The 24,099-nt window shown below is 45.6% G+C and overlaps 2 protein-coding genes across 2 annotated transcripts in view; one reads left to right on the forward strand and one right to left on the reverse strand.

The window, feature by feature from the left end:
- NIPAL4 (NIPA-like domain containing 4) overlaps positions 1-7,575 on the forward strand; it is a 7,866-nt gene extending 291 nt beyond the window's left edge. Inside the window, exons 2-6 of the mRNA XM_010578995.1 lie at positions 1,487-1,735; positions 4,433-4,489; positions 5,555-5,645; positions 6,712-6,872; positions 6,971-7,575. Of these exons, the coding sequence (XP_010577297.1) occupies positions 1,487-1,735; positions 4,433-4,489; positions 5,555-5,645; positions 6,712-6,872; positions 6,971-7,575 (1,163 nt within the window). The remainder of the gene's footprint in view (positions 1-1,486; positions 1,736-4,432; positions 4,490-5,554; positions 5,646-6,711; positions 6,873-6,970) is intronic.
- Positions 7,576-11,981: 4,406 nt separating this feature from the next.
- ADAM19 (ADAM metallopeptidase domain 19) overlaps positions 11,982-24,099 on the reverse strand; it is a 33,222-nt gene continuing 21,104 nt past the window's right edge. The window contains exons 11-22 of the mRNA XM_010579214.1: positions 22,534-22,711; positions 21,809-21,898; positions 20,364-20,559; positions 19,974-20,082; positions 19,244-19,448; positions 18,028-18,108; positions 16,852-16,960; positions 16,614-16,749; positions 16,319-16,385; positions 15,561-15,776; positions 12,913-13,059; positions 11,982-12,123 (exon numbers count right to left, since the gene is read on the reverse strand). Coding sequence (XP_010577516.1) covers positions 12,049-12,123; positions 12,913-13,059; positions 15,561-15,776; positions 16,319-16,385; positions 16,614-16,749; positions 16,852-16,960; positions 18,028-18,108; positions 19,244-19,448; positions 19,974-20,082; positions 20,364-20,559; positions 21,809-21,898; positions 22,534-22,711 — 1,609 coding nt within the window. The 3' untranslated portion in view covers positions 11,982-12,048. The remainder of the gene's footprint in view (positions 12,124-12,912; positions 13,060-15,560; positions 15,777-16,318; positions 16,386-16,613; positions 16,750-16,851; positions 16,961-18,027; positions 18,109-19,243; positions 19,449-19,973; positions 20,083-20,363; positions 20,560-21,808; positions 21,899-22,533; positions 22,712-24,099) is intronic.

A 24,099-nucleotide genomic window follows, 5' to 3' on the forward strand; every position in this document is an offset into this window, starting at 1 on the left:
TTTTTTTTTGAGGTCTGTATAGGAATGGGAAAACTCCCTTGATCCACAAGCCCCACGCAGCCTGCTCTGCCAGCAGCTAGCGCTGCGCTCCGTCAGCCTTACAGAGAAGCTAGGGTCACTTTTTTACCTTTAAAGATTACTTAATCCAGTTGGTATTCACCCCATCCCACTGCCCTATGCTTGTGCCCAGGAGCACATTGCAGAGACTTTTACCCAGCTGAGGAGGCAAGGTGTCCTGTCCAGTCCTATTCCCCAGGAAATACTTCCACAATCAAGGATGTTTTTCCATTAGAAAAGAAACTTAGAGAACCTTTAGAAACTCATCTAGAAAGTCACTGCAATTTTTTTCCATTAGAACAAGTCCAGATCCATTTGGGATCCAAATCCTCAGCTGCATGTGCAGGGGACATGGGGTGTAGCTGCAGAAGGTCTAATCCAGGCTCTTGCTTCAGGAAAAAGGTGGGACCTGTGCCCAGGCTGCTGGCAGTACTGTGAGCAGTTTAGCCATTGCATACCCCTGCCTGCAGAGACACAAATATTTGCTCCATAATTCCTACATGAGTTCAGGCAGAAAATTAAATCTTTTACTACAAAGGGACTTCTGTGACACTCCACCTGGCTGTTCTGTTTCCCACAGTTGCAGTCACGCTGTCTTTACTACACTCGGAGTAAAGATTGCAATGGGAAGATGAGCTGGGTGTGGTAGGAGCAGGAGGGTAGGAAGAAACTCAGCAGTTTTCCCACCCACACACAGCAACACACCTTGGCTAGAGACACAGGGGCTTAGTGCTTTTGGTGTTAACAGCAGAAAACAGTGTCTGCTTTCAGTCCTTCCACACTGGCAGGACTTGGCATGCTTTATGAGCACTTGTGAACTCTGCAAACAGGTAGAATAAAACCATTAGAAGCAACATACAGATGAAAGTTTGGTCTGAGCGAGTTTGTTGTTGTCTTAGGAGCAATCCCATGGCACCGCTGGGTACACAGAGCTGCAACAGATACACAAAGTACTGGCATTACTCCACATTAAACCCAAAGCTGCAAGCTGCAGAGAAGCTGGGAGATGCGAGGCTTAATTGGCTGGAAAGCACCAAAGCCTTTGAATCAACAAGGTTGAGCGTGGATAAGGCATAGTTCAAACTCATAACATTGGTGGAGACACTCTGGCATAGATACTTGGAAATTCAAATTACATTATTATAGTGTTCCTTGCGGCCTTCCAGTTTAGTGTGTAGACTGGCAGACACATTCAGTGTCAACGAGCTGCTTGAACTGCACTCCGTAAGTCTGTCCCTTAACACCTTGCCATTTCCACGTGCGAGTAAAGAGCTGTCCTGAGGTTTTGAGAGTTGCTGGGTATGTGCTGGTAGGGTGACAGCACAGGTGGCTGTTCAGAGGGACATCTGACTGTGTCCAAAGAGCAATAGAGGCACTGTTGATAGTCATATCAGTAATTTGCTGTTTTAATTCCATGGTGGTCTCACAGGGTCACTGGTCACCCTTTCGTGCCTTTCCCACCGGGTCGTGTGCCGGGTGATCGGCAATGCTGACCCAGCTGACTCTGTCCAGGACAATGGGACTTCGGATGACTTCTGGGTAACTCGGCTGGAAAGCAATTATGGGTTCTACATCGGCCTGGGCTTGGCTGTCTTCTCCAGCTTCCTCATCGGAAACAGCGTCATCCTCAAGAAGAAGGGGCTGCTACGGCTGGTGGAGAAGGGAGGCACCAGGGCAGGTAAGAGTTCTGGAGGGGGGCAGGAGGGAGGAGGTCCACGTGTTCCCAGAACCACACACATCGTCCAAACTCCAGCACTTGTATGGCAAGGGAACACTTCTGGGTACACATGTCAGCCTTCCGTCAGCAATGTCAGACGGACCTTTTCTGCATGTATGTTTGCGTGCGAGACTCAGAGCAGTGCTCTGCTGGAGCCGAGGAGCTAATTTACAGAGCGCTGCATTGGAAGGGGTCAGCTAAAAGCAGCATTCCCCTGCCTTGCACCGCAAATAGCAAGTCACATGCACTGTGTGATCAGAGTGAAACCACCAAAAGAACAATATGCGCCCATCGCAGCTCTTGCACAGGAAAGTGTGAGGCCAGGGGGAAGCAGAGTGTTAAAAGCTCTTTGAAATGTGCCCCTTTGCATAAAGGTGCAAGTCATCCCCACACCACAGACCGGAGCAGAACAGCACAGCTCCATGACCCCACTCTTGCTCTTATTGATGCGCTGGGCAGCTTTGCCACCAAATCACCGAGACAAGGATGCAGCCCCATGTGCCTTAATTGCATTAGCAAGAGCCATTTTTTAATGCGGGACTGCACGCCTGCGATCTGTATGAACTCTGCTTGTGGTTTTCAGAAAGCATACTTCTGAGGTATGTTGCTCAACAATGTGTAGATAACTTTCCTCTAGCATCAAGCTCTTAGGGCAAGGCATGTGTTTATGTGCACGTATATATGGATGGGAAATGGTGGAGGAGCACTGCCTACAGCAGAATTGCACTGTGGAATTGGACACATCCCATCAGCATTGCAAACATTCGTTCTAGCCGTAGCGTAAGTCCTACCTGGCAGCTGACCTTCTTACATAACTACAAACCAAAATAATGATAATTAAAATACTACTGCTTCCCAGTTCTGGCCTAGAAATGCTTCTTAAACCATTTTACAAAGGAAGTCAGTATCACTGTCCCCATTTTACTGTGTCCCCATCTGAGGGCACAGAGGCATGAAATGAAGTAACTGTGCAGAGTCAACCAACAGGTGAGCAGCAAAGCTACCAACAGCACCTGAGCCACAGTCCAGTCTCGAGTCTGTCTCCATCCCCTGCCATTAGGCTGCCTGCATACAACTGCTGAACTCACATGGGTTTGCTTTTTGCCTTATATTTGTGCAATGAAATACCGGTATTGTTTCAATTGTAGATGATGTCTCTCTCCTCCTTCTCTCCGTGAACTTCTCCCACAACAGAGCCAAGCAAGTAAAAAAAGAGCAAACCCCTCCCTATTTTTCAGGATGTTTAACCAGGAATTAGGGATTAATGACAGAAAATTGCAGCTGACAGAGTTCTTGAGGAAAAAAACCCCAACCAAACAAAACCGAAAACAACACAGCAATTTCTAAGGAATACCAAAATGTAATATTTGAACTTGAGGAACGAGAACAGGCTGAATTCTAGCAGATTCCTGTCCGCCTCATCATTTCCCCCTTTTCCTATCTCACCCTTTAATCTCTCAGTCCCCATGTTTCACCCCTGCTATCTGAGCACACCACTTTTCTCCAAGGCAGGTCAAACATTGCTGTTACTGACAGCTCTGGTCAGGTCACACTTGTCAAAAACATGGGCTGTCTCTGACCCAGTAAAATCAGGGTTCACAATGTCAGCAGGCTCAAGCTCCTTACATCTAACAGCCTGTGGGTTAAGACCAGAGCTGGATTAGCTCCCAACACAGTTTGTCCATTCTCCCTCATTTATATGCACATTTTCTTTCTTTGAGTTGTTCCAATGCCAGGAATCATTTTTCATCAGAAACGCTTGGTCACATAATGGCTGTTCCACATAAAGTTAATATTAGGATTTCTGGCAGTTCAGGCTGAGGCCTTATGATAAAAAGCAGCGTACAAAAGGAGCAGATAGCTTCTGGCAGAGGACGCAGAAAGCCTTCACCATGACCGTAGAGCAACACAAACTAAAGCACCACATGTCCACACAGAGCAACCAGCCGGTTTTTCCCACCTTCACCTTTCATAGCTATAACCCCCACTTGAGCTGGGTTTGGAAAAACTCATTGCCTTACCTTAGGGCCCATACGTGAGACTCCGCAGCGAGCTGGTGCAACGTGAAGCAAAGCGCAGGGTCTCCGCAGGCAGGACACAGGGTGGCAGTGTCCCAGGGAGCAGCCTTTGGGTGGGGGGCACCCAGCACAGGGCAGGCCCTGCCATCCTTCATCCCTCTGCTCCAGGAGCATCCCATAGTGAACAGGCAAGCGGAACATGCAAGATGAAACATGACGAGTCCATGGGGCCTCAGCTGCAGTGTTTATCGCTGGGTTTAGGGACTGATGTGCCCTGATGAACCAGCGAGGATGCCCACAGGTCCCAGGGCTGAAGGGCAGCCCCAAACTCCATGCTGCAGCAGGGGTGGCTTCATCCCGGGCTGATAACCTCTGTGGCTTTGGGGCAGTGGGTGCCATTAAACAACTGCTTTTATTGTATATGCATCTTCCAGCCCTAAGTGCCAGTTTCTGCTAATCCCTTGACTCAACATAATTTCCACATAGGATGGCATGCCTGCATGTTCTGTCCTTCCAGGCTGTTTTCTTTGCCACACTCTTCCCCTTGCAATTTATCCCTCTCCAAAGGGACATTTCTCATCTCTTACTCCGAAGAACATGGTTGTTAACTCCTGCATACCTGTGTACTTTGCTTCCCCAGGAGATGGAGGCCACGGCTACCTAAAGGACTGGCTCTGGTGGGCTGGCTTGTTAACCAGTAAGTAGAAGCTGTTTCCCTGGGTTTGCAGCTTTTCCAGGGTCTGTCCCTGTGAATCAGGTGTAGAACAAGCCCAGCATCTGGTGGCTTGAAGCCTTTTTTCTTGCAAGTTCCCCCATCATCAGCAGAGGTACCTCAAGGAGAGTGGAGACAGTGCGCCACGCAGGATTGCCCTCACCATCCTCCTGCAGGGCTGGTAGAACTTGCTAGCTCAGTTTTACCTGATCGAAAGCACGAAAAGCCAGGTTTTAATAAGGTAGCTGGCTGGCCTCTCTGCATACCAGGCACAGGGCAAACAGCCTCCTGTGTGTGCCTGGGGACTCCAGGCAAGGTTACTGCTGCAGCACAAGGAGGATAGCAAAGAGGTGTGGGTAGCAGCTCCTTTCTCAAGCAAAGCTTTCTTTGCCTTAGAGGAAGCCTTAAATCCTTCTTTTCATACTGCAACATTACAGTATCTTCTCAAATTGGACTACAGCTGTCCAAAGAGCAGCAAAGGGTTTTTCAGAGCAGTCTTTTCTAGCTCTTAGTACTGCAGCAACAGTTCAAGGTGTCCCCACCGCACTCTGCCCTTGCAGCTCCTACTGCACAACCACCAGAGCACAACCCATAAGCAAACACACAGTACTTGCTGCTCAAGGGACAAGGACAGCTCAGCCAGAGAGTAACACTATCAACCTCAAGGAGACACTTTGTAGGTAAGGAGCAGCCTCCCAGCAGCTCCCATAACAGCCCACCCCCTCATTAATCACCCAGACACACTGCAGCTGCCTGCCTGGGCTTTGGGGGTTTAATGAGTTAATATGGATCAGCTGTGACATGGCCAAGCCCTGGCACCCTCCAGCCCTTCTCCGTGTGGGTGCAGGGTTCCAGGGATGCTGCTCTGCTTGCATTAATTTGTAATGGAGAGATTTTCACCCACTATCTGGTCCTGTTTAGCAGCAGCATGAAACCCCCATAATAAAATCCACTCTCTAACTGACATCTTACTAGTTTGCAAGCCCACAAGAGAAAACACAAAAGGTATACTATAACTTACTGGTATTTATTTTTCTTGTGTTTGTTCAGTGGGTGGAGGGGAAGCTGCCAACTTTGCCGCCTATGCCTTTGCTCCTGCAACTATTGTCACGCCTCTGGGGGCTCTGAGTGTGCTCATAAGGTGATTTATATGTCTATAGTTTGTCTTTTTTTGTTTGCCTGTTTGTCTTGTAAGATAGAAAGATTGAAGTGATGCTAATATGATTTATTCTGCCTAAAGGAAAAAATGTCTCAGTGTTTTCTAAAAATCGCTCTAACAGTTGTTGTCCTTTTGGAGGATCATTTGGAAACCGCTGAATTAAGTAGCATGCCCTTCTGCAAATGCTGCATGTAGATAGCAGCCACATACACTTCAGGTTAAATTATTGCGAATATCAGTGTCACTTCCTCCCTTGTTCTAGTTCATTAGCCAATTGAAGGTTGGTTTTTTTGTTTTGTTTTGTTCTTGTAGTGAACAGTACTAAAAATCTAAAAGGGTCAAAAATATCAGGCTTGTTTTTATACTGTCTTTTGTTTGCCTTTTATTTTCTAGGCTTTTAGGGTGCTCTGATGTTTTGTTTTTATACTTCTGTCTGTTGCCAAAAGGGCTGAAACCCTATTTTATTTCTTTATTTTAAAAAAGGAGATTCATATCAAAATACATGACTCCAGGTACTGAAGGTTCTGTAGAAGGACTGTTACTGTGAAATGGGACCAGTCTGGTCCCAAATTTTTATGGACAATAACTAGATATTTTTGCAGATGTATCTATAGCCCCAGTACCTTGAGTTTCTCTGGGGCTTAATAGTTCTGATGATTTAGTTAAAATTAATGTAACTCTTCTGTTGTTAGGTTGGGGTTTTTTTCACTGTTACACTGGTCCTCGAAGGACTTGGGCACTAAAGGCTTCATAATACCTAACAGCTCATGAGTGCATCTGTAGACCCTGAAAATATTTCTGAGGATGTGCTAACACATTCAGCATTTTTTCACCTTGCTGGTACATGAACTGTGATCTATAGATCACACCTGCACCTCTGCGGGTTCGGCTGTCAGTAGATGCAATGTGATTGTGTATTAACACACTGGAATCCAACACATTCACTCCAAATTTGTGTCACATGAAGGCATTCTTTACCTTATTTTAGCTGTTATTCCTTCTTTAAAGGACTTTAAAGCACCAGCTGACATTTTTCTGTGCTGTGCAGTGCCATCCTGTCTTCGTATTTGCTTGGAGAACGGCTCAACCTGCTGGGAAAGCTGGGCTGCATGCTCAGCCTTGTGGGCAGCACCGTGATGGTGATACACGCCCCAGAGGATGAGGAGGTCACCACTCTGGATGAAATGTCTTCTAAGCTGAAAGAGCCAGGTACACAGGAGGTCGTGTTTTCTCTCTCGGCGCTGGGCAGCACATACTGCTCCCCATGCCCGCTGCTCAGTTTTGAGTTGCTTCCTTCCCTCTTCCAGGTTTCCTCGCTTATGCTGCGATCCTCTTGGCTGTCTGCTTCCTCCTGATCTTCTACCTCGGACCCCGCTATGGCCAGAGCAACATCCTCGTCTACCTCACCATCTGCTCTGTTATTGGTGCCTTCTCCGTGTCCTCGGTCAAGGGCCTGGGTATTGCCATCAAGGGCTTCTTTGCTGGCCGGCCTGTGCTGCAGCACCCATTGACGTGGATCCTAGTCATCACGCTGGTGGCATCCATCACTACACAAATTAACTACCTCAATAAGTCTCTAGACATTTTCAATACCTCTTTGGTGTTTCCCATCTACTATGTGCTGTTCACCACCATCGTCATCACAACTTCCATCATCCTCTTTAAGGAGTGGGTCACCATGACCGTAGTTGACATCATCGGAACAGTTTGTGGCTTCCTCACCATCATTTTGGGGGTATTTTTACTCCATGCCTTCAAAGACATGGACGTCAGCTTAGGGAGTCTACGACAAGTACTCCAGAGCGGAGAGCAAGCGCCGGTCACCCGAGATGACAAGAACATCCTGATAGAGGTGGACAACTCCAGCATCGCCCCAGAGGATAAACCCAAAGTATTCATGATCTATACCTAGCGTGTTACATGCGAGGTTGGGTGAATGGGTTGATGTTAATATTCCAGATGCCAGTGAGGCGATTTAAAAAAGGAAAAGCAGAGAATAAAACCAACAGTGTCTTATCCAAAGCTTGGCGGAGTCAAGCCAAGTCTTTTGGATTGGATCTTTATCATGGTGTGGCAGCAAGGGGTATGTTTAATCCTCACTGGGCTTTAATACCTGCAGCCACTGAAAATGAAAATCCTCTTGAAATACGGTATTCCTGGGACAAAGCTCTTCTCTGAGGCCCCTTCTTATTCTTGGCAGGGCTAATGTTTACTCTTGCACTTCTTCCCCGGGGTGGCCATTGATGTGTTTATTTCCAGGCCCTGCTTGAGTAATTGATTAGTGTTTTTTGTCTTTTCTTTTCCTTTCTAGACACTTGCATGAACTCTAAAATACACGCCACTATCTCAAACGGAGGTGAGAGACAAGGACTGAATGGTGCACACCTGCTATTCAGACTGCGCTCATCCATGTTTAATTACTTGCTCTGCAGATATGGGACAAGGATATTGGTGAATATGGGCAAAACATGGTGAATTTTGGAATAGATGCTCACTTAGGCTCAGTAGCAGGACCCAAGCCATGAAGCATTTTTACAGGACCACGGCAGAGAAATCTTTTTCAGCTTTTGTTTCTTGTGAGGTACAGGAGCTTTCCTGCAGTACAGTGTTAATTAGTTTTATGGGTGGGTTGGTTTGTTTGGGTTTTCTTCCTTAGTAGCTACGGTGCCCGGGCTATGTTGATGTTGGTGGTGAAGCTGTTGGGCCTGATCCAGACCTCACCAGAGCAAGGGGCTGCTCCTGCTCAGGCTGGGGAGCTCTGGCAGGGTAAACCCCATGTCAGGAGAAACACTGGCACCATCTTCAAGATTTTTTGTGGTCTGTGAAAGTCTTTTCAGCCTGAAAGTCCAAGTGGCTGTAAATCTTAAGTATTTTTTTTCTTAGGAAATGTCTTGACCTTGGAGAGGCCCCCAACTCTGAGCCCCATGACCTGTCCTGCTATTATTTAAGCCCAGAAGCTTTTCTTTCTTTTGTTTGTTTGTTTAGAGGGAGGCCTGAGCTGCATGTTAAAAGCCAAACAGGCATAAGCGGGTGATCCTCTGCAGAGCTGTAGGGAGCAGTTTATCCCAGAGCGGTCCTGTTCACCCCTCTCCATCTTTCTCAATATAGTACAGATGTTACCTGGACTCTTGCTCACAGCTCACCTTCAAAACCCCCTTGGTTGTATATCAACGGTGAGGGCGAAGGGATGGGAGAAATAACATTTTGAGCTGGGAGGTGAAAAGAGAAGGTATTACCACAGTTAAATGTTTCTCCCATCTTGCTGCTAGGTCTTATAGCACAAGGAGACTGGAGCTCATTTTTCTCACAGCAAATCCTAAACTGGGAGCAGCAAAGCCTAAGCTGGCTTTGCCAAGCTGGCTTAGTCCAGAGGAAGCTCTGGCTGGGTTGGCCCTGGACCACGGCACACACTGATGCTGAGATGCTGACCTGATTATACCTGGGTCTGAGCATCGCTGAGCAAATGCAACTTGGGGTTGGGGGGGGAGAGGAATATGCAATCTCTTATTCTAATAACATTTCAGTACTTTTTTTTTTTTGGAATGTGGAAAGGGAAATAAAGGCTTTTTCTAAAAAAAAACCAAAAACCCAAAAAACTAACAACCCTTGCAGCTGTATCTGAAAGTTTTTAATGCTTTCTCTGATCTTACTGGTGTAGCCGTAAAGGGTAAACGGGCTTGAAGGACAGTTTACAGCAGAAAGAGCATCTGGGGCAGAGAGTAAAACAGCAGCGCCCTCCTTTGGTAGCAGAAAATAATCCAAGTAATTCACTGGCTTTGGTTTTGGCATCCTAATTGGTGTAATGTTTTATGCGTTTTATTTCAGAAATAGATTGTAAACGAGACTCATCCTTCTCACTGCGTAGAACTGCATTTCATAAAAGCCATTGCCCCAGCTATCCTGCCATCTCTGGACAAATGCCACGTGTAAAATCAAGATTTGAACCAAAATAGTACACAGTGACAGAATATTTGTTAATGACAACTGACAAATTTATTAAAACTAGGCAAAAGGCACAATGAATTGCATTCTTCAAGTATTTGCATAGATACACAGAGAGCATTATTGTAAACCATTAATATGTGGACACAGGAGAAAGTGAGATGTATTTTGGTATATGTTCTTCCAAATAACATCTTTTAAAAAAAAAAAATAATCACATTTTACCATCTTTTACTCCTGCAGTTCCCCTATTCTTATTCACTCAACTTGGACACATATCAGAAATTAAAAGGACTTACTTAAAACTACATTTTGGAGACTTTATGATATTCCAGCAATAGTTTTCGATTACGCTTTGGGCATGTCCAGTTCTCTGAGATTTGTGTGTCGGGTAGAATTTTCTAAAAGCTTGATGTCATGTTCACATGAAATGCAGTGAAAATATTCTTCATGATTTTTGTTGGCCATTTGATAAAGATCAGGGGCTGTAGCAGAAGTATGCTGCTGTCTTTAGCAAGGGCTCAGATATAAGATCAAGTTTTTGTGGTTGAATCTGTACTACTGCAATGTATGTACAGTATGTGCCCAGCTTACTGCTCCAGCTGTGAGCAGTAAAACATGCCATTACATAGCCACATTAGCTGCACCCCAAGAAACAACAAGTCTGGGGGTTGTTTGAATATAGGTTGTTTATATGTAATATAATATACCCCAACTATAGAAAAAGACATATAAAGATTAGAAAGCTATGTCTTTCACTTGCCATCCCTTATTTCAGAGAGAAGTATTTCAGGTTGGTTTGTTTTCCAGGCATATAGAAGGTAAGAAAAGGTCCAAAATGATCAAGATAAGGAATAATCAACCAGAAATTCAAGACACACCCTGTGTACTGTTTCCTTGTGGAGAAAGAGGTAGTAAAGTTGTGAAAACTAGCGTGGTTTAAGTCATCCTACAGATATACTGCTACATATAACTACAAATTTAATGAGTGCTTAGGCTTTATCTGTTTTTTTTTTTCCAATCAGTAGAGCTTAGGGAAAGAGAACTATCAGACAAGACACTCTTTCTTTATGCCAATAATAGTTTCTCACATGTGCAGCAGCAATCACACTGAGGATTTGTCCATAATAAATCAGACACAACAGAACTGTTGTAACCATAGCTCCAGAATTCCCTGTGCTCTCCTAGGAAATCATTTCAAGGAAAAAAAAAAGAAAAAAATTTGGCATAACAAAAGGTCTTAATTTAAAATCCTGAGAAAAAATATACGAAAGCCCAAATGATTAGGAGAAAAAAAAACCAACAAATTCGTAAGGGAAGGTCCTCAGGGTCAGAACCATCAGCTGCTTAAAGTGCACACAGACAGCTCTCTCCATCCATGTCCTGGAGAAAAAACCTGGAGTAAATGAGCTGCCCTACAAAAGCACCACGTGTTGCATTAAGATTTCTGCTATTTTACCACCTGGGCAATTTTAAGGTAGGTTTCTCACTAGTATGGGGAGCAGACAGCCCCTGCTGAATTACTGCTCACCACAGACCGAAGCCTGAGGAGACACGTGCAAAAGTGTCTACTGATGATCCATGGTACCGTATGCTGGAGAGGAGGTTTCAGCACTGGCTTTTGCTGAGCTTCCTTCTGGCCATTTGCTCTCTGTCTTGGTCAGAGGATTTCCCTGTCGTACCTTGACTGTGTCCCAATGACACGGATGAGAGCGCACGGGCCACGCTGGGGATGCTGTCGGGTCTTACAGCACTGGGGCAAGACAAGCGAGTGCTGGAGGATAGACAGGTTGCAACACTTGCTGAAGATGGCTATATGGGGAAAATAATTAATCTGCCCTATTAAAACTAATCAAAATCCACAGTGACCCACAAATTGTTTTAACCAGGAATATTTCCATGGTTTGCTCCCTGTTGTGGCCCTACTTGCCACCCACTGTAAACTGAGAATAAGCTGAAGAAAGTTGTCAATGGCTGCCTTCCGCTCTCCCAAGGGGCAGCGGTTTCTGTATAGCACCAGCGTTTGCTCCTGCAGCTGTGTGGATGAGCTGAGGAAACCAACAGGGCTGGGTCTTACATAAAAGCCCATTGGGGCCAGCACCTGCACTCACAGCTTGTTCACCCTGGTAACACTTAAATAACTGATTAAAAATACGTGAAGCCCCAATCACCCCATCCCTGCATTGGATATTGCACAATAATATGTAAATACCGTATAAACAAGTCATCCCTATATGGAAAAGGCTATCGGTAGAGAGGGTTGAGTTCAGCTTGGCATGTACCAGCGCAGTTCCCAGGGGCACTCCTGCCAAGCCTGACTGCAGCTTGTTGAGTCACATAGGAAACAGGTGAGGCTAGAGGAGAGGAACTGTGAATGGTTTTTTGAGTGATGAAGGGCATCCAGTTCCCTGTGAAGGTCAGAGCAGGTCAGGAACAGACTGCTTCATGAGTGCCCACGGGAGCCCGGCTGTCCCACTTTCAAGACGTTCGCTGCTCCAGCCGTCCCGACACCAGTATTCTGGGTGAGATGGAAAACAGGGAAAAGAGAGAGGAGTGAGCACTGATGAAAGAGCAAACGCTGCCATCTCCCTCTCCTGCGGCTGATGTTACAGCTGGCCAGGGGAAGCCTGTCTCTGTTCATACACATTCACACCTTAATGCATCACATAGGAAACCCTACCACCAGGAGCACAATGAAGTTCATGCGGTTTTCTCCATTTTTCCAGCTGGCCTCAAGTAGATTGCAGGCTAGAGGCAGCACCTGTGGTGCATGGAGTGGAGGTGTTTTGTGTTAAGGGGTCCAGTTTGCAGGGAGCTGAACTCAGTGACTAGAAGTCCCTTATTAAGGACAATTTGGGGAAACACTCCCTTCAGAGAAAGCATCTCCTTAGCTGTGGCTAGAAAGGCTGGAGAGAATTTCTTTTCCTTACTGGGGTCCTCAAGTCTTGTTTGGACCTTCGTGTTTTGCTGCTCTTCACTAACCATTCTGGGTCACGCACAGCTTGCCCCCACCATTGCTCAGCCCCACTCACACCAATGTCTTATCTGAGGAAGTACTCAGGGATGTGGAGGACTGAATTAACTGTTTTGCTTAACCCAGTAAATGCTTAGTAAGGAACAGGTAACAACAGAGACCCCTGCAATAAAGGCAACCAACCCAACAGCCTCTCCATTCCTACCCGCCGGGGCTGCGCATGAGGGTGTTTTACAGTACGATAGCAAGGTTACTCCCTTCAGCGTACTTTTATATATTGCCCAGTGGTGAGGGGATGCTGCTGTGCTTCCCATCACGGCACTCAGCGCCTACCTCTGCAGCAGGCTGGAGTCGTCCTGGGGTCCTGGGGTGTGCAGGAGGCAGTGAGACGGCAGGGCTGTTCCCTGGCCAGTCTCTGGGTCTGGCTGGGATGGGATTAGCTGGCAAAGCTCTTTGGGGTGGCTGGGGCCTAGAAATATCCTATGCAAGAAAGAAACAATTTTGAATTCTCAGCCTGGACACAGCCTGAAAACAGAGATAATATTTGCATTCACTTTACATGGCCTGAACTTCTGGGTATGGCCACAGGTCCTCCAGACCTTTTGGGGTTTTTTTTCTTTTTTGTAGGTCTGAGACAGCAGACTGGGTATGCAGCTGCCCACCTTGAGGTCTCTTGTTTGGAGTTAACCCCAGGAATATTACCATCTAACGGCTGCATGATGAAAACCAGGAGAAACCTTACAGACTGGGCAGAAATCCCCATCGCAACTCAGCCTGTAGTGTCTCTGCCTGAGGCAAAGGACTGAAGGGACACAGGTAAAACCATGCTGGCAAAGACCTCTCCCTCTCTAAAGCAAAGAGGGAGCGCAGGTGGCTGCCGCTATGGCTTATTGTATTATGCAGGTGCTTAGTGGTTTTCAACATGTACGAGTTTTTCACCTATCCAGTTTCATGAAGACTGGATGGCCTTAAACTGCTGGGCAGCTGGCTTCGAGCTGAGGACAACCAAACAGGGTAACAGGGTTACCTCGCTCTGCCTCCTAAATGGAGCTGCAGGCTAAAAGCATGTCATGTTCTGGCTACTAGATGATCCAGAAGTTTTAAGCCTTGAATTTTGCAAGCAATAGGGAAGCTATTTTCCAGAGCGTTTTAATTAGCCACATTATTGATGCACTTAAGGTTGGTTTTCACACACATAAGCTCACTATATGATTGCCCATACAATGCCTGTAAACCCTATGTACATGTGCCCTACAAACACACACAGCCCTGTACCCACCTACAGTCAGTTATGACTTTGTTTGTGCGCACAGCTGTCCCTAATAGGATACTCAGAGCATTATATTTTCCATTTGTCTAATGACTTTCAGTGTAAAGCATGACCCTGGGGAGAAGTTACCCACACAAGAACTAACTGCCTGCTGTTGCTTAGTCTCTGTGCTGTCGCTGGCTTACAGGTGTTGATCTAATAAACACAGCTGCACTCACAACTTGGAGGGCACCCAAAAACCCTGCAGTCTCCTTAGACTAGGCATAAATGTGATGCTCGACGGCCACATCAGCCGATGCTTGGGGATCTATCGCTCTCCAAGGACCCTGCCCTGTGACGGCAGGAAGGACAAGGCAGACTAAATCCCACCGACTGCCGGGTCCAAAGAGCTCCTGTAGGAATAGCAAGAGAGCAAATCTGGCAGATACTACAAATGTCTAGGAAGGATGCCGACACTAGCAAACAGTGAAATTAATGATTTCCCCTGTACCTTCTACAGTTTGTGTCACTCCTCCAACCGAGAAACAGTAAAGTTTCTTTTGGAAATCCTAGAAAAAGTGTTCCATCTAGTAGGTCTGACTGAGATAAAGAGACTGGATGCATTGAGGAGGGAACACAATGGAGATTGTGGGGAACTTGTCAACAACCAGCTGGGAAGGATACCTATTCCTTATTGACTACAGTCAGCTTCCTGCTTTTGTTTTAGTTTTCTTTCCTGCTGAAGTGCCGGCTGTTCACAGGAACAACAGAGCTAGAAACAAATCCCATTCACTAAAATATTTTGGGTTTGTTTTCCTCTGTATCTTTCAGAGAGAGACTGCCTGGGAGCCAGCCTCCTGCTATCCCCTGTAACTGAGCCCTTTGCTTCTTTGTTAGACATAACCTGATAAAGCTAGTAAGGAAATATTTTGGTAAAATGGGCTTAAGCCCATCTGAGTGATTTGCTATCCTTCCCATAAGAATGTGGGGTCCATACTAAGCTCAGAACAAAATTGCCAGCAAAAGAAGTAAATCAATACCCTTTCCTTATAACCCTCAAAATAACCTCCTGGCTAGGATGCTCACATAAGATGGGGTCAGTCTGGGTTAAGACTAATGTTTCCTAGGCAACATGCTAAAGGTCCCATTTCTGGTCCACATCAAAATTTTTTTGAGGCTCCCAAGGCTTTAGTCCAGGAATGGCCAAATGCAAGATACCCGAGGGATCTTCCCAAGGAATGGAGATTCTGTACTCAGTACTGAACCTCAGGCTTATCACTGCCTGTAATCTCAGAAGGGCTTGTTTCCAGGAGATAAAATACATGCAAATGGTAAAAGGAGCTATGCTAGGCTTGCTTAGGGAAAAATCCATACAGTCCTTTTATTCCTGGCAAATCATCTATCTGATCTGCAGCTAAAAAATGTTTAGATGACCTTGGTAAGGTGAATGCTGCTTTGTGATCCGAGCTACCTGACTTCAGGTCCAGGTCAGAGGTATCAGGGGACCCGAATTAAGAGTAATTGTGCCTGCTGGCATCCAGCACAGTCATTGTCAGCTGCACTACAAAGCAAGGAAAACCACCAGTAATTGTCCTGTGGCGAGATGGAGCACGCATTAGTGAGCACAATAACTCCTACACCCCCCTCCCATGGTTAGAGAGATTTCACCAGCCTCACTCAGAAGAAACTTCCCATCAAACAGCATCTGCAGGACAGCGGGGCGACTCCGTACCTGAGAGAGGGGGGGTTTGGGAGCAGGGGGTGCTGGCCGGCTTGGGGGTGTCCGCCGGGCAACGTCCTTTGCAGGTGCCGGCTGTGCTGGCCCAGTGGGCTGCCCCACGCCGCAGCTGTAACCGGCGGAGAAGGCGGGTGGCTGCTGCGAGTTTATTCGGAGCCCTGGAGCTTGCTGGGGAGGAGGTTTTGATGGGATTTCAGGGAAGCCAATCACCTGTGCAGAAGACCCAGAAATCCCCGGAGTTAGGTATTTCCACTTCAAACCACCTTTTTACTCTCTGTTACGCTTTTGAGGATCTACATGAGGTCTATGAACCACATAGTAGAAAATATTGCCTGCAACACCAGTATGTGTTGTATATGTCTAGCAGACCTTGATTAGGTAGATTGGGACAATTTGGGATCACAAAGCAGAAATAGGAATCAAGAGAACAAAGTAACTCAGGCATTAGTGTTATATGTGACTGCAAATAAAATAGTTCTGAGAGGGGGATGTGACAGAAGAGGATCTATCAGGAGCAACAAGCAGCCACACAGGCCTGGTCAAATCCCAGCTCTTGCCTTTAAAGAAATCACTAGAAATAGATACTACATACAGCTCCCACTGGCTTTCAGCCATGGGTGATGTCTGTCTACTTTTGTGTGGGATCCTTTGATAAAACCACTGCCCAATCGCAGTGTGAGCTGGAACCACATCCCACATCTTAGGGCAACTGCATCTCTCCCGAGGCAGGTGGAAGGTGACCTTGCCCTTACCTTCCTCTGCTCCTGGGGGGTTTTCAACTTGAAGGCAGGGTTTGCATGCCCATTTCCAGAGGTGTCGCTGAAAATGAGAGAAAGAAAAGAGTGTTATTTACTTGATATGTTTTCTCCTTTTTCTTTGCTGTATTTTCCATTATGTTTTAACTGAAGTAAAAAAATGAGAAGCAAATACGGACTATACCAACAAACCCATTTAGTTATATTCCTCACAGCCTTTGCAATTTCTCTTCTGTGCTGACACTGAAAGGGGGTGGATGCAAGCAGACAAGGCACAGCACTGACAATTTACCTGAACTGTGGGGTCTTCTTTAGAGAACAGATGGCAAATCTATTCCAGCATTTCATATAATAGAATAAAAACATGATTCCAATGAGAAGGAGAATGGGAGCCAGGATTGCGAGAGTTATCACAACTGCTGAAGGGCCTGAGGGCAAGAAAGTAGAGTTAGTTAAATGGAAAACTCTCTGCTCCCAATCTAACTCAAGTCCTTCTGAGGTGCCACCACAGCAGAGTTGGACCCACTCACCTTCAGGCGTGGGGGGACCACTGTCCAAGCTTCCTCCTCTCCCCTGCTTGTTGCAAAACGGGGGGGCCCACCCCTGGTTGCAGTGGCAGTTCTTGTTGTTATTGCAGACCTGGAGCAGGAAGACTCAGAGACTTTAGTGCCAGCTCCTAAAGAATCTGCAAGCTAAATAAAATGAAGCCCTTGCTGGATAATGCACTACAGAAGAAACTCTTATTGGCATAAATAGGGAGTTAAGTACCGGGAAACATTTTCTTTTCAGGAGTGACAGTGCCTTTTATTCTCTCAGAAATTGTCCCTTTTTCCAAAAGACAAGTGGCTGAAGGGCCACTAACCTGGATTCAGGACAAAAGCAGCATTTAAAAGTTCCTTTCTCTTGTTCTTATCTCAAAACTGAAGGACTTCCATCCAGTGAAGGTTTCTTTTTTGCTTGGCCCATTGCTATTTGTTTTATTGTCTAGGCAGCCCCTGGAGGGGGCCTGATCCCTCTGGTTAGGGATGTCCTGTGCTAATTGTAACATTTAATTTGATTCTGTGGAATAGCTGACAACTATTTCCTACAGCTTCACAGACTGTGAGAGAGGAAGCAGACTGGGAACGAAAGACCGGGTTGAGTCCCTCTCCTTGTCAGGTACATCATGGGGCCTCCCAGGCTGCTCAGGGAGGCACACACTGCTGCATTTATCACTCCTCTCCATTGCCTAACTGGACTATAGGGATGGAGAGATGCTGATGTTTTGTGCCAGAAACATCTACAAAAGGTATAAAAAGTTCTCGCCAGCCTTTTCTTTCCATCCCCTGCGGGCATAGCATAGCACAGTTTGGAATAAACTGTTCTAAACATGACTTTTTACTCTTTTTCCCTCAGTAAGTCTGATTTTTTTTTTATTTAATCTAAACTGGGCCCAGAAGTTTTTTCTGTAAGATTACCCCTTCTTGTTTTCCATTCATTGCAATTCATATCCCTCCTGTGGACTTCCTTAAATCCTATGTCAAAGGGACACTCACAGACCAGAAAATGCATCAAACATGGAAGGAATGTGCAAATTAATAATCAAGAAGCCGGAGTCTGGAGCAAACCTAAGCATGGTATCAGAACTGAGTTGAACAACCATCCACAGATGAATGGCAGCTCATCCTGCTTCAGTATGAAATGGAGATGAAAAGGAAGGCACCTACTCCATGCCCATGGCACTTCTTGCTACAGCTTTCAGACTCGAAGATGATGGATGTGTTCTGGCAGCGTCCCTCAAAGCAAACCTGCAGAGAAAGGATCCAAACACTTAGCGCTAGCTCTTTGGGTTATGTACCATATTACCGCCTCACTATTTCGTGACTTGTGGGGTCCCAGACACCTTGGCAATACAAGTAATACCATGGTGTCCTGGTTTTGGCTGGGAAAGAGTTAATTTTCTTTCTAGTAGCTGGTATAGTGTTATGTTTTGGATTCAGTGTGAGAAGAATGTTGATAACACACTGATGTTTTCAGTTAGTATAAACACTACTTAGCAACAAGTCAAGGATTTTTCTTTCAGCTTCTCCTGCCCAGCCAGCAAGAAGGCTGGAGGGGCACAAGGAGTTGGGAGGGCACACAGCCAGGACAGCTGACCCCAACTGGCCAAAGGGGTGTTCCATACCGTGTGATGTCATGCCCAGTATATAAACTGGGGGGAGTTGGCCTGGGGTGGGGATCGCTGCTCGGGAACTAACTGGGCGTCGGTCAGCAAGTGCTGAGCAATTGCATTGTGCATCACTTGTTTTGTATATTCCACTCTTTTTATTATTATTGTCATTTTATTATTGTTATTATCATCATTATTAGTTTCTTCCTTTCTTTTCTATTAAATTGTTCTTATCTCAATCCACAAATTTTACCTTTTTCCTTCTGATTTTCTCCCCCATTCCACTGGGTAGGAGGGAAGTGAGTGAGCGGCTGTGTGGTGCTTAATTGCTGGCTGGGGTTAATCCACGACCCCTGGGCAGGACAACAGGCCATGAAGCTAACCCGGTTCCCAAGGAAACATTTAATCACTACCCTGAATCGCATCTAACACACATCAGAGAACTCAGAAGTTCATAGCTTGGCCATGCCCGTGTGGCAAGTCTGTGGAGGAGCTCTCATCTGTCTTGATTTCTAATTGTGTGTCACCTCTAAGCAAAACAACCTCAACCAACTAGCAAATCCCAAATTTAGCACTGGCCCTGGCCTTCATGTGGTAATGACTTAAGATAAGGCCTTTGGTTTGTATTCTTCCATTACTTCTCAGAAGCCTCTAAGAAATTATTTTTCTCTTGCTTTGCTCAATGAATGGCTTGATAACCACAAAACACTTTCCAGACGGAAAAGTGATACCTTGAACCTCCCCAAAACCATTACAGGCAGGACTGTACCTACATGATGGCTCCCACATTTTGTTCCTGTCAGCACCAAGCCAGGATCGAGCATCTCCTTTTCTTCACTCTCAGATCTGTATACATGGGTCCCTCGGCACCTCAGCTGTGTCCTCTGCGTGCGGATAGTTGTGTCTATGGCCACCGCATTGGACTGCAGGGGTTTGGAAGCAGAGCTCTGGCACTGGATCTTCCCACATTTAGCATCTCTGATTTCAAAGGAAAGGCTAAAGTGATTATTTCTGGCTTGCTGCATGTTTCACAGGCATCAGCTCTACATGTAAATTAAAGCAGCAATGTTGAGACACTGTTCAATGGCAAAAGAGCAAGCACCTCCCAAGAGCTCGCCCAAGCAACAGTGTCTGATGGGTACTGATGATACCATTTCACTGTCCCCATGGGTAGGCCAGCCTCAACAAAATCACAGATAAGACTAAGAAGTTTTTGTCTCAGTTAAAAAGGTACATTTAACCTATGGATTTGAAAATCCCCTCTTCTGTTGCTTGGGAAAAATACCAACTAGATGTGTTAAAATGCAAAAGGCAGGGAAAATGGTAAACTTAAAGCTGCAGTCATAAGGGCTCTAAGTCTGATGAGGATGCAGCTGGTTTCCCAGGAGGCAGAGGGAGGGAGTGAAACCAAAGCATGGATCAGTTTTATCTACTGGCCCATAATTTTGTAATATATAAAAACATCTCCAACAAGCAACTCTTGGCTGTCACTCTGTTTTCTACCTCATCTCGCACTTCCTGTAGTTGCCGTAGATGTCCTTCCCACAGTTCCCGTAGATGTCTCCAGCAGCATTAACCTTCTCAAAGCAGGCGTCTGGTGCCGGCCTTGCTCCTGCACGGAAGAGACTCAGGTGGCTGATTCCTGTGGAGCCTGGCAGCCCATCTCACCCCAAGCCAACCAGTCAGTTGCTCCTTTTCTGGGATGGTTTGAGCATGGGAAATTTTTGCTGCCTCCTCCAAGCAAGCAAGGCAGGAGAAAAGGCTCCTCAGACTTCACTACTGATAACGGGTATGGAAGGTACTACTGCCTTACACAGGGTGAATAGTAGTAGGATGCCACATAATATTGCCTGTTCAAAGGACAACGTATTTCACTGCAAGTAGTGTCCTTACCAGGCCCCCACAGCTGCAAGCACTGATCTTTATATGTGAGACACATGCCGCTGTAGCAATACGCCTTTCCTCCGTCGCAGGAAGCCCCATCGATTTGGTAAGAGTTGGGGGGGCAAAACGGTGACTCGCCAGTGCAGTATTCTGGGAGGTCACAGAGTCCTGAACTTTCCCTGCAGAGAGTTCCCGGAGACATCAGCTAAAAAGATACAAAGGGAAAAAAATTGAATTATTGCTTGGCACCTTTGTGGTTTCATGTCTGCACAATGTCTCCCTGTAGATAAGAAAAATCTTGCATGTGTCTCTTCATCCACCCTGTCTTAGGTTTTTTTTGAGGTCAGCAGTGATCCAAATGACTCTGTAACTTCATTAACTGGGTGAGCTGTGTAGCATCAAATTAACGACTGGATCCCTTCCCTAGGTAGCAATGAAATCATGCACAGAAAATAAGGCTGCTAGATCTCAAGGGGACATCAATCCATCTCCCTCTACCCTAGGGTGCGGTCTGATTTACCTAAACCATTTCTGACAGATGTTTGTGTAATCTGTTCTCAAAACCCTCCCTGTTTGGGAAGTTTGTTTCAGCGTTTGGCTGTCATTTCTGCTGGAGACCTTTTCCTAATGTAACTTATGTCTCCCTTGCTTATGAGTTTACCCAGTTCATTCTTGTCCTGTCCACCATGGACATGGAGAACGGAAAGGCATACACAGTTACATCTGGAAGGTTTTTCAAAGTGTCTTGTGAAAGGAGTGAGTCCAGGTGGATCCCTGGAAAATTGTTTTCCACATGCTCAGGCTAGGTCAGTAAGAGCACACAGTCAATGTGCAAACACAAAAATGAGCTTAAGAGAAATGTTTGCCTGTGTTCATTTTTGAGGTAATTTGTTGTCAAAGCTTGAGCTCTTTGGCTCCAAAATCAGAAACACATTTTAACCAGCCTCTATAAGGAGAGCTGAGATTTAAAATTATAGTGGTCACACACATACAATCCTCTTTGCTAGTGTTTCTTCAGCAAGCACCTGGGCTAAAGGAATTCAACTGCATCCCAGAAAAGAGCAAATACAGCATCCAGCCTAATCCCCGGAGGAAGTGTTTGCTCTAAGAGCTCTGCCTAGATTTCTTCTAGAGCCAAAGGAGAGAAATATTCATTCTGATTCATCCCACCCCTAAGTGTTTAAGAGAGGCAGTATGACTTCATTCCAGCAGCATTCACAGCTCATCTTAAGTTATCACAGGAGCCAATTAAATCAGTCAGCTAGAAGAAAGGACCCTACTAGTTTGATTGCACTCATAGCTGTTGTACCTAAAAATCAGACCATGCTGCTTGCAGGTGAGGAGCTGAACTCCATGTTTGGCTGTGTTTCCTCCCCTTTCCCCTCCGTTTTTCAGCCTCACACTTCCTCCATCGTTATTCCCTCTCCTCTCTTAGGAAAACCCAGACATCCCACCTTGCACTGATGACAGCAGCTGCCATGGGCACAGTCGGCACCCGGCTTCAGGGAGCAGGTGCTGGCGTCGCAGCAGGGGTTATTGCATTCCTGGAAGACAGCGAGATGCAGCAGAGTTTACAAGGCAGATGTTCAAGACAAGAACATGCCAGAGCATCGAAATGTGAGGCTGACGCTAATCAGTTCTCGTACATGATGAATTACACGCAAACAAAGTAACAGGAGTACGTTCCTGATACCCAGCACGTGCTGAATTACAGTACTGCATAGTTGTATCCTCTGTTGGACTGAATGGATACTACAGGTTGTGCTCCTTACATCTGGTGAGTCGGGGCTGCTGGTTCCAGTTCCCTTTTGTCTTATTACTCAAAGTATGGATTTGGAGAAATGAGATGCAGCACTAAGAGAAGTCCCATCTTTATCAGGAATGGAGCCGTAGGTAAACTGAACTTATATATGAAACTGCAACATCTAAGGTTACTTTTTCTGATGAAGTTTTCATCACCTCTATTCAGCCATGGATTACACCACCCCCGAGTTCTGGGATGCATTGTACTACACACTGTGAATTTAGACAGACGTGATACTTTACAGCCTTGATTTACATTGTGTATACACTTACATACAGGGAAGGCATCATATCACATAAATGTATTTGCAAAATAGATAATAAAATCATTGTGTCCCACTAAACCCCAAATGGTTGGAATCTGAACAATTGTTACCTCCACCTCTCCACAGTCACACTCCTCCCCCTCTTCCAAGTAGCCATTTCCACATTTCTTCCCACCATACATTTTTTTGGTATCCGGCATATTGGAGAGACACATCCCTCCACCAGACTGCAGGTACTTCTCCAGCTCTTTTCTATTGCACTGGTTGAATACCTTGGGGAATGGGTGCCTGAATATGGACAATGTAGAAAAACATCAAGACAGATCTGGGCAATGGTTTAGAGAACCAAAAAATGAGCACATGCAAATCCTGACAAGTGCCAAAGGACACAGGTCTCTCTCTGAAATCTATGAAACTGTGCTAAAGCGGATCGTGATTTTGTGTGCCTGTTCAAAATCAGATCCATCTGGATTACATTTGAAGATAAGGTGAGATTGCACTGCAAGACTATCTAGTAATGTAATGGCCTTAAAAAATAAAGTTTATCGAAATGAAATATGTTGAGTTAGATTTGACTTTGATAGCTGACTAGTATGGCTGTCCTTACTTGCTCAATACTGAAGCTGTGGCTTATTCCCAGCTGCTTGAACAAGCCTGCAAAGCCAGCACTCGGACAGTGAATAACTCTCGTGAATCTAACTGCTAGAATAATATTTCCTTTTTCCTATCTACTGCCTCATTGCAAAGGATGTGAATATTTGCTGTTACATGAATTATTAATTTCTGTTGCTACAATGCCAGAATCTATGCACTCTATATATGACCGTACATGTGTGCATTCATGTTGTGTGTTCTACTTGCATGCCACTGTTTCCACTTCTCACCTAAATGTTCTTCCTTATTCGGAGGAAATCATGCACATAAAAGAAGATATCTATGGAGAAAATTTTGTTAAAACCTGCTAAACCCCAATGAGTAAGGCTTGAGGAAACAGGGAATGTGGCTTTAAGTGAATGGGTTTGTCCGATGTTTTTACGTGACTGAAATATAGAAGCTGTTGTGGTTCCTCATCCAAAATGAGCTTTAGAATCCCTGTGGGTTTCCAGAGTCACTCTCGCTTCCCCTTTGTCTTAGAGCCAACTATTTCTTCCCTTTTAAGCACAGGCTGTCTGTGGCTCACTGAAACCAAGTAGTATTCTTAAGACAACATGCAGTCGATCTGTTTTCACGTCTTCTGACTTAGAAATATAGCCCTATTGCTGTGCCTTTTAATAAAAATCAGTTATTTCCTGAAGCAATCCTTTTTCTGCTCGTTACCACATTATAACGCACATTAGCTGTTGCATGAGATGCTTTAGAAACACTATCAACTGTCTATCTATGCATCTTGTGTGCAACACAGAAATGAAACCCATGTAAACCTCTACATGCCAAGGTCACACATGTTCTGGTCACCCCTCATTTCCCTGTACTTGCTGGCAATAGGCAATCCAGGTTTTGCAGAAGGATGTGTGCATATATGCATTGAACTTGCTTTGGAGTGAGGGATCATTTGGTAGGACACGGTGGGAAGCACAAACTCTGAGATGAGGGATTAGAGGGGTCCTGAGACAGTCTCTCAGGACATAAGATAGGAAAATTTTCCTTTTTACCAGACAGTTTAGAGCTCCGCTTCT

Source organism: Haliaeetus leucocephalus, unplaced genomic scaffold (genome assembly GCF_000737465.1).
Source record: "Haliaeetus leucocephalus isolate CR32 unplaced genomic scaffold, Haliaeetus_leucocephalus-4.0 Scaffold656, whole genome shotgun sequence".
Taxonomy (NCBI): domain Eukaryota; kingdom Metazoa; phylum Chordata; class Aves; order Accipitriformes; family Accipitridae; genus Haliaeetus; species Haliaeetus leucocephalus.